Source organism: Ovis aries, chromosome 19 (assembly GCF_016772045.2).
Source record: "Ovis aries strain OAR_USU_Benz2616 breed Rambouillet chromosome 19, ARS-UI_Ramb_v3.0, whole genome shotgun sequence".
Classification (NCBI taxonomy): Eukaryota; Metazoa; Chordata; class Mammalia; order Artiodactyla; family Bovidae; genus Ovis; species Ovis aries.
The window spans coordinates 16,885,487-16,895,507 of record NC_056072.1 but is presented as its reverse complement, the minus strand read 5'-3'; the positions used below and the strand labels follow the sequence as shown (position 1 = coordinate 16,895,507).

Below are 10,021 nucleotides of genomic sequence, written 5' to 3'. Positions count from 1 at the left end.
GGACGTCCGGGCGGAGACTGCGGCTGCGCTTCTGGAGAAAGGGCAGGCGTCGCGGGGCGGGCCACTTCCGCACTTCCGCTTTCCGGCCCAGCCAGCGCCCGCGATGGTGAGAGCCGGGCCTCGGGCCAGGGACCCCCGTCTTCTGCCTCTAGGCTCTGGGTCTGGGGGAGATGCGACTTTGGAGCGGAGAGGCCCTGGGCCGAGGGATGCTGGGGGTGCGGGGGTACCCTGAGGCTGGAAGAAAGAGGGCGGGGCAGGGGCTGAGGTGAGGAAGGGGCGAGCGGGGGACGCCTTCGTAAGAAGCAGGCTTTGAGGCTTCCTATTCTGTCCTTTGAAGCTGGTGGGGGATACTGAGGCAAGAAAGAAGCCGGAAGTCGCTCCTCCTCGGTTTGTGGTAGCGCCTCGAAGGCACGTAGTACACCTTATAGCCCGTAGTAGGGCCGCTGAGGCATGTAGTAGGAATACCTCCCTACCCAGAGTAGACGTTCACTAAATAAACTCTTTTCTTTCTCGCTTGCTTGATCCCACAGTTCTCTGAGGGAAGCCTCCATACTTCCTTTTCCCACTCCTCATGTTGCCACCAGCTCTTACTTTTACCTCACTGAAGGATCTCTCTTTTGCTGCCTCCACGCAGACCCCTTCCTGGTCAGAATTCAACCGTATCAGCCTTAATATGGAATGTTAAGCTCTGATGCCGCTGACCTTTGCCTTTCAGGAAGTCGTCCCTTTTGATCATTGTGGGTGTTTCTTAACGTCAATTGAGAGTTTGGGTCACTGCCTTCCCCTTCTTTATCTTCTTCCTGTCGATACCTATTTAATGCACAGGTCTTCATGACCATATAATTTATGATGACTCCTAAATCTGCCTTCCTAGCTCTCTTTCAAGGTTTACCTGGATATCTTGAAGACACCTTGAAATTAGACGTCTGGATTAAAACTCACCTCTCCCTAAATTTGCTTGTTCTCTTGTATTCCTTATTCTTGCTCTGTGTTTTCTTACCTCAGCTAGAAACCTGGGATATTCTTTTGTTGTTAAACTGAGGGGATGCCTCTTGATTTTTTTAAACATCATACTTGTTGAAGTATTACACAAGAAGGTGCTTACTCCATTTGTGAAAGGGCAGACGTCATAGGGTTGACCACCCAAAATGTACCTTTTTCAGATTTGCTATGAACTTTGACAGATACAATCTTGCTTGTCCCTCATTGCCCCAGGCCAGGCTCTTATTACCCTACTTAAATAACCGTCTCTGCTGGCTCTGTCACTTCCCTCTCCTCCAATCCATTCTCCACAAAGTCTCCATGCAGTTGTAGTTGTGTAACTTCCTCCTCAGAAAGCCCCAGAAGTTCCTTACCACTTTTAACAGAAGAGCTAAACTCAGTAGCCTAGCATTTGAGATTCCTCATGAATCTCTGGACCCCATCTGCAACCTCATCCATTGAATCTAAAAAAATGCTTCCTGGCAACATTGTACTCATTACTACTGTAATGCCCCTATTTGTTACTCTAATCTTGTTATTTTTTCATTCATTCACTTATTGTACAGAAACTGAGTAAGATGGTGTATAGGAAAGGTCCTGACTGAGCAAGTTGCAGGGTATGTAAATTTGAGTAGAATAGATACGGTCTGTTAACCATGGAGCTTTCAGTTTAGTAAAGGAGAAAATTACTTTTCTTGGAGTTATTTGAAGGGTGTATCATTGTAAATTATAAGTGCTATGAAAAGGGAAGTCAAGAATGACCTCTGAGGAAAGAAGAGGCCTTCTCTGAATAAGCCAAGATCTAAAGGATGACTTAGGCAAAGAAGGGGGAGAAAACCCTGCAAGATAGATGGTTTGGCATGTGTGAAGGCCTGGGGTGAAAAAGAACTTTTAGCTAATACAAGGAATTGAAGAAAGTCCTTTGTTGCTAGATGCCATTTCCTCTACCAGGAATATCATTTTTGTTTTTATCATTGTAAAATCCTAATCCTATTTCCATCTTCAAATCAAAACCAGTTTCTTCTGCAAATATGATTTGTAAATCTTAACTATTTCACATTTTATGCATTGTATCATAGTTACTGTCTGTCTCCCTGACCTGGTTGAACTATTTAAGGGTAGAAATGGTCTTGGTCATTGAATTCCCAACCCCTTGTGTGCCCTGGCACACTATAGATATATACATTTGTTGACTCAAAGCGCAGATTGAAGACAGTTATTCACCTGTGTGCCTCTAGACCAGAGTTTCTCAACTTCAGCACTATTTGGGGCTGAATAATTCTGTTGTACATTGTAAGCTATGTAGCAGTATCCCTGACTTCTGTCTATTCAATGCCAGTAACTCCTACCCAACCTCAGTTGTGAAAATGAAGAATGTCTTGCCATTGCCATATGTCCCCTGGTAGGCAAAACAGTCCCCTTTTGAGAACCACTGTTCTAGTCTTAAAATGAAAGACATCTTGAAGGCCTAGTCTGTTCTGTTCACTGCAGTGTCTGAGAGCCAAGGACCTCAGTACTGCCTGGCTCCTGTGTAGCTGGACTATGGGATCAGTGGATTTTGTGAGACAGATTTTGATTGTCCCTTGGGGTTTTCCTCCAGACTGCCACTCTCCGCCCCTACCTGAGTGCCGTGCGGGCCACACTGCAGGCTGCCCTCTGCTTGGAGAATTTCTCCTCCCAGGTCGTGGAACGACACAACAAGCCGGAAGTAGAAGTCAGGTATGGGAGGAAAGGGGGTAGGGGGTGATGGATGTAGCACCCAGAGAGGACTGTTATCGGAGAGGGCCGTGAACTTCCATCCTGGAGTTGTCAGAACGACTACAATTCACATTTTTTGTCTTGCTGCCAGGTAAATGATGGTTCCCAATTTGAAGTTCAGAAAATTGGGTCTCAGTGGGTTGACAGGACAAAACTCAGGGGAGAAGCTACTCTGGAGCCAAGATTTGCTTGACACAAGTTGTGACTTTTCAACATAGGGCCATTTGGGAAATATCTCCCAAGGAGGTAGTGAACCCTCTAGCAATTTAAGGAGAAGACTTGAGAACTGAATTATCTGAGATGCCATCTCTGCTCTTCTCAAATTTGAAGATCAAGGATCCCTCCCCTCAAAAAACAAATAAACAACTGGACTCCCATCCCCTACTACAAATATTCTATACTTTGGATTATTTTATCTGATTTTTGTTTTGTAAAAAAGTTTTTCTTTTTCCCCTTTGATGTTTAATCTGGTACATATACAACTGAGATAAGGATTGTTACCACAGTAAATTGATACGATTTGAATGTAAGAAAGCTGACATCATGTTAAAATGTGCCCTGTTATGCTACTTAATGTATATGGTTTCCACTAGGCATTTTAAAGGATAATAGCTCACAGACACCAACAATACAATTAACTACCGTCTGAGGGATCCAGAGGCATCAAAATGGGAACTGAGTTGAGAGGGGTCATAATTTTGATTATTAAAGGAGGCCAAACTGTTTGATTTTAGCTTGGCCTTATCTCTAAGGCAGGCTCTCATTCCCTAAACAGTATATGGGTTTCCCTATAGTTATGAAAATAGGAGTTGTCATTTGTAAAGCTCCTACAATGTGCCAGCTCACTGTTACACACTTGACCCTTGTTGATCTGTTTCCAAATGAGGAAGTTGAAATTCCAACAGGGTAACTTGCCCAATGGAAGTAACAAAGGAGGCTGAATTTCAGAACCTTTCACCCTGACTCCAGAGCCTGTGCTCTTTCTGCTGGAGAACATGCTCTCTGGCCCCCATCTTGGAGCACCCCTGCTTGTGAGTCTCATTCCTTGGACTCTGTGGTCCCAGATTGTGATTCTAGAACCTGCCGTGGAGCCTCCCTGACCATTCTGTTCTTTTATAGTACCTCTGTCATTTTGTGTTCTCAGGAGTAGCAAAGAGCTCCTGCTACAACCCGTGACCATCAGCAGGAATGAAAAGGAAAAGGTTCTGATTGAAGGTTCCATCAACTCTGTCAGGGTCAGCATTGCTGTGAAACAGGTGAGCTCACCCCAGATCCCCTGCCTCCCCGGGGAGGCCAGGGATCCCCTATGTAAGAGGTCAACATGCCAGATTCAGGGTGCAAAGAAACCCAGGTTCTCTTTCCAGGAAATGATTTGCTAAACCTACCAGATCAGTAGAATAAAGGGAAATCAGCCTTCTCTCCTAGGCTTGCTCTGGATTAGACAGCAGGTAATGTAGCAGCCAGGGCTGTGGGCCAGTTTGGTGTCAGGTCATAAAACTCTTCCTAATGAGTGAAGAATAAGTTCAGTTCAGACAAACAAGTAGTAATGGTATCAGTTTGATAGCCATAAACTCCAAAAGTGAGATTTAGGGTAAGAAAATGAAGTGTAGTTTCATGTTTCTTCATTGTTTCACAAATGTCTGACATTCCCACTACCCCCATCGTTTCTTCCATGTTTATGGACCACTTGGCTACTTCTTTACTTAATATTTTCTTTCAATTAACTTTTTTTTTTTTTACTTAAATTTACCATAAAAAGAAAAACAATATGCCTTGCCAAATTGAGGACAACACTAAAATGCAAGCACATTGAAAATAAAGCAGAGTTAAGACTTTTGCCTCCAGAAAGCTCTATCCCTAGTGCCTGCTCTTTGTTAAAAGGGGAGATGAATAAATATTGGGGGCTGTTAAGGTCTTGCCAGCCCGTAATACAAAATTCTTTCATCAGAAATGTTGAGAGTTCATTAGGGGAAAACTTTGGGAATTGTTTGATGTTCATTGTTACTAAAGTGGAGACCATCTAAGGTTATCTGATATACTTCATAGTGTGTATCACTGACTGGAAGATGTAGCATTAGTGAAATGAGACTGGAAAGGGCAGATTTGAATCTAGATATGGATTCTGGAAGGATTGGATAAAAGATTGGGGCTTGCCAGGACTTCCCTAGTGGTTCAGTGGTTAAGATTCTGGGCTTCTACTACAGGGGACTTGGGTTTGATCCCTGGTCTGGGAACTAAGATCCTGCATGCCACACGATGTAGCCAAAATGTGTTTTGAAGTTAAAAAAAAATAAGATTTGGGTTTGTCAGAGTTACCTTTCTGGAATGGGTAAAGGCAAGATCATGATAATGCCCCATTAAGTTGGAGGGCTCTCATGTAGTGGACCTTCCTTTTAGCTGGCAACCAGTTATTTGTGATTCAGACTTCAATACCCAACCCCAGTGTCTCCAGCGAGCATAGGGGAATTTGGGCTCCGAAGACCAGGCTACAAATTTCTGTTGGCCTTTAGGGAATGACTTTAGGGAAACACATTTCTTCTTTGTTCTTACCAGGCTGATGAAATCGAGAAGATTCTGTGTCACAAGTTCATGCGCTTCATGATGATGCGAGCAGAGAACTTCTTTATCCTCCGAAGGAAACCAGTGGAGGTGTGTGATCCATGTGTTGGTAATACCCAGAATTCCACTACTGAGTCCACTGTCAGTGGCCTGGGATTGTTTCTAAAACTGGGATTGCTTGCTCCCCACGCTGTAGGGCACCCACAGCCTGAGTTGAGAGTTGGTCTTCATTTCGGCTAGAGTAAGAATAAGGGGAATCAGCTTATAGGAGGTTGAGTCTGTCTCAGCTGTGGAAAAGGCCAAAAAAGATGAGGTGCATTGCTGACCTTCCCAGAGCCTATAGTGTAGTGGCAGAAAGGGCATGATGAATCAGAATTCTAAACTTTGCCACCAATTGAGTCAGTCTCTCAAGGCCACAGTTGATATGGGGTCACTTGTTGCCTGACTTTGTACTTGAGCTCTCACTACAGATTCTCTGCCTGCTCAACTCCCTGCCGGTCAGTGACTAAGCAACTACCATGCAGAGCAGCGGACACCATTGTCAGACACATTAGTTGTTGGCCAAACTCACCCTCATCCTGAGCTAAAATCTCTCCTGTTCCTAGATCTAACCTCCAGGGCCACTAAGAATAAATAAAATTGCTCTTCTACACACAGTCTGAAAAAGTGAAAAACCATAGTTAAAAACCTCAATACCTCCTTCTCCCACAGCATCTTCATTTCTCTCTGGACTAAATGTTCCTGTTGTTTGATGAGATTCTTCTATAACAAGATTTAAAGTCCTTTCACTCTCCCTTGATTCATTCTGAACACAACTGTTTATACCACAGAGAGTCTGCCAGACAAAATTCTCAATTGGGATCAGTTGATCCACCTGTTAGTTCCTTGGAACCAGCATACACACCGCCACCAGAGCAGATGGGCTGCTGCCTGAAGGGTGTGTCACTTGGGAGAAGGTCAGCTGGAAGCATGTGGCTGAGTGACATAGAGGGCTGGCCAGTGAAGTTCCCCAGGATGTTGATTCTCTCTCTCCTCTCCACTGTCTTTCTTCCCTAGGGGTATGACATCAGCTTTCTGATCACCAACTTCCACACAGAGCAGATGTATAAGCACAAGTTGGTGGACTTTGTGATCCACTTCATGGAGGAAATTGACAAAGAAATTAGTGAGATGAAGCTGTCTGTCAATGCCCGTGCACGCATTGTGGCTGAGGAGTTCCTAAAAAATGTAAGTGGAGTGGCCTTCTTGGTTTCCTTTCAGAAGTAGAAAGACCTAAATAAAGGTTGTGCTGAGAACTTAGCATCTGTTGGGGAAATGGTGCCAACTGTGCGTAAATATTTTCTGAGGCCTCTAGGAACTCTGGTGGGCAGCAGGTCAGCCCCATGCCTTGGTGTGGGAAGGGCCTGAGGTTCATCTTGGAGAGCTATAGAGCATCTCCAGGGCCCTGGGCAGTGCCTCTCTTAGTCGTTCACTTCTACGTCTCAGAATATATAGAGTCCTTCCGTGTATCTAGTTCCATTCCCGAGTGAGTCACGTTAAAGCCACATGTGAATTTTCTGGGAATATAGGGCGGTTAATCATAGTGTAATTCCACTTCTCAAACAGAGTCGAATAGTTTCCTTCAGCGTCTGTTTCTCAGGCTTAAAGTCACGATTTCTTGACTCTGTTTTCCATCATTTTCATGGCTTAAGTCCTACAGATCCCTCTTCAGTTGTTTGTGCCTTCCTGACAGAAAGCACTGCCGCCCTCTGAGGAGGACAGATTGTTTACATTGATGAACTGATGACACAGTTCTTTTTTAGACATTCACAGCGTGCCGCCTTTTTTTTTTTCTTCTTTTTCCAAACAGTCTTTGGTTTGTTGACATGTTCCACTCAGAATTGACTATGATCCCTAGATGGTAGAATTAGTGTTTACTCCTACCAGTGCATACAGGTCCAGCCCAGAAGGAGCTCAGGCTCCTAAAAATGGAAATTAAACCCACTTCCCCTGGGCTTTAATTATACTGAGGGCAGCCAGTGTATAGAGTAGCTGTGCTGTGCACCCAGGGGAGCACGTTTGTTCAGGTCACAGAGATGGTGGAGTCAGACCACCTTTGCATCCGGGCCCACTGCCTCCTCAGGCATCTTACAGAACTTCTTGACTAAGCCTCAAGTTTCCTCGACCCTGAAATGAGACCGTTAATTAATATATACCTTTTCAGTGTAGTTGAACATTAAATGAGGAAATGTGTATAAAGCATATCACTTGGTATATAGTAAACTCTCCCTGTTTTATAGCACAAAGGTTATGTGGCCAGGGCACGGGGAGGCCTCTAAATTCAACTGAAGAAAATGAAAAATAGTTTTTGTCCCAATTTAGTATTTGGTTCATTCATTCAGTAGTCATTTAGTTGTTACACTAATTGCATTTCTATAGTAATACAGCTGAAAAAGCACATATGAGTATCTCAGGGGGAAAAAAAAAAAAAAGACTTCCCGTGTGGTCCACTGGTTAAGACCCTGCACTTCCAATGCAGGGGCACAGGTTCCAGCCCTGATCAGGGAACCAAGATTGCACATGCTGCATGGCACTGCCAAAAGAAACATCCAAAAAGCCAAGTATTTGGCAATATCTCATTTAACACCTAAAATAATCTTTGAATCTTTATCTTCATTTCATGGATGTATCAGCCAGGCTCTCGAAGTTGTCACATATTTCAAGTGCCTCAGCCAGTAAGTAAATGAAGGAGCCAGGACTCAGTTAGTTTGTCTGACTCAAAAATCTGTGATAGTATCATGGCATCTGGCAGGGATGACACAGTCAGATGCATGGAAGGCTCAGGCCATTATGTTCATGAGTGAGGTGGGTTGTGTGGGGACCTAGGGATCACATGCCTTACCTTAGGTGGGTCACCACTGCACAGCCCCAGCCCTGTGGCTTCATCAAAAGAATCTCAGTGTGCAGTGTCGTGTTTTTAAGGTTGTCTAATTCATATTCATAGCAACTAGTTCATAATCTTTGAAACACTGTGAGCCAGACAGTGCTCATCTTTGGGCTGAGTTCAGCAAGTGGGCCAGTAGTCCACAGTGTCTGGTCTGTAAAATGTCCAGGGCGGGTCTGGGCACTATGGGGGATATTTGAGGGCACAAAGCATGTCCAGGGCCTATCCTGCTTGGCAGACCCCTCAGAGGTTGACGCAAAGCACCAGCTCCTGGGTCCCTTTCTGAATCCCCAGGCATTTGCACATGAGCCCCCATTTCTACAGAAGGCAACCTCAGTTCAGCAAGCAAGGTACTGTGACAAGGCTTTTTGGCTGTCTCCATGGCAAAGCCAAGGGGAGCTGTGGAAGAGCCCGTAATTTTTTTGCCTTGTCTAATGCTAAGTTTTACGGCCAGTGCCTGCTGATTTGGGAGCAACTAGCGCATGTCCACAGGGTGTCCTGAGACCCAGTCCTGCCCCACAGAAATGTGAGTATAGCTACAGCTCACAGATCAGCCCCCCTCCCCAGAACAGGCCTGCCAGGATACAGTAATAACTATCATTCTCCGCCTCTTGGTTCTCTTAACAGTTTTAAACCACCTGGCTGGATCTCGTGGCCTTCCCCCTCAGGATCCCCCGTGTCTCTGTGAAGTCGTCCTGGAGTTAACTTCCCAGAGCAGCAGCGGCGACGGCAGTGGCGGCAGCAGCGGCGGCAGCAGCAGCGGAGGGGAGCTGGGTCAGGGTGGGCATTAGATGCGGGAGGGGGGTGGTGTGCTTGCTCGCTGGGCCACAAAGCAGCAGTGGACCTGCCCCGAGGCCACATGTGCCTGGTCAGGCTGGCTTCTGATGTTCAGTCCCCTGAGCCGGGACAGATTTTTTTTTTTAATGTCTTGAAACTTAAAACTCTGTGCTTGTAGGAGACTGTAACCTTTTTGTCTTTTTTTTTTTTTTTTTAAAAAAAAAAACAATCTCCACCTCCAGTGGCTGTGACTGGTCCCAGTGATTGTACCTTATTGGTCGCTGTGGGTCTGGGCGGGCCTGGAGCCAAAAGGCGACTACTGTTCCTCCCTGGAGCCATCCCAGGTGGGGAGGGAGGGGGGTTTCAGACTTGTGTTCCTCTCCCTCATCCTCCTATCTCCTTAGGCTCAGTAGAAGCGGTGGGGACCCTCTACCAGCTTCCTGAGCCCTGCCTGCAGTTGGCCACCCAGCACTGGTTGGGGACAAGGGCTGAACTGGTGGCCACCAGCCACACCTAGGAGCTGGGGCCTGGAAGCTGGGAGCCTTCAGCCTCGGGCCGCTTCGTGCCCTCCCAACTGGGAGGGGTCGCTGTTTCGCCTTGTCTGTCAGTGCAGTGCCTGTGCTAGAGGTGGAGAGGTGAGTCCTCCAGAGCCTGGAGGTGAGTCCCTGCCAGGGCCTCCTGCCTGCTCTGGCTCCTCTGCTCCCTCGCTCGCTGTACCTTTTCTTATTCTGGTGGATCCTCCCTCCCCTAATTAAAGTCTCTTTTTGCCCCTCTGGGGCTGCATGAGGTCTGTGCTCTGTGTGTATATGTGATAAAAGGAGGTGGAGCTGTTCCTTAAGACCATGTGGCAGGCACTTGGGCCTGGGGGTCCCCACCAGAGACAGCCTTGTGATTGGCCTCTGACAGTAGCCCTGCTGCTGCTGCTGCTAAGTCGCTTCAGTTGTGTCTGACTCTGGGCGACCCCATAGACGGCAGCCCACCAGGCACCCCCGTCCCTGGGATTCTCCAGGCAAGAATACTGGA

The 10,021-nt window shown here is 46.3% G+C and overlaps 1 protein-coding gene across 2 annotated transcripts; it reads left to right on the top strand.

The window, feature by feature from the left end:
* Positions 1 to 69: 69 nt before the first annotated feature.
* Positions 70 to 9,784, top strand: ARPC4 (actin related protein 2/3 complex subunit 4). Of its 2 annotated transcripts, XM_004018281.5 has the most exons (6): positions 70 to 106; positions 2,582 to 2,700; positions 3,884 to 3,995; positions 5,293 to 5,388; positions 6,355 to 6,525; positions 8,849 to 9,784. In XM_004018281.5, the coding sequence occupies exons 1-6, from the start codon at positions 104 to 106 to the stop codon at positions 8,852 to 8,854; spliced, it is 507 nt and encodes a 168-aa protein (XP_004018330.1). In that variant the 5' UTR covers positions 70 to 103; the 3' UTR covers positions 8,855 to 9,784. The 2 variants fall into 2 exon arrangements, with proteins under 2 accessions (XP_004018330.1, XP_060258794.1); XM_060402811.1 differs by having other exon boundaries at positions 6,355 to 9,784.
* The last annotated feature ends 237 nt before the right edge of the window (positions 9,785 to 10,021 follow it).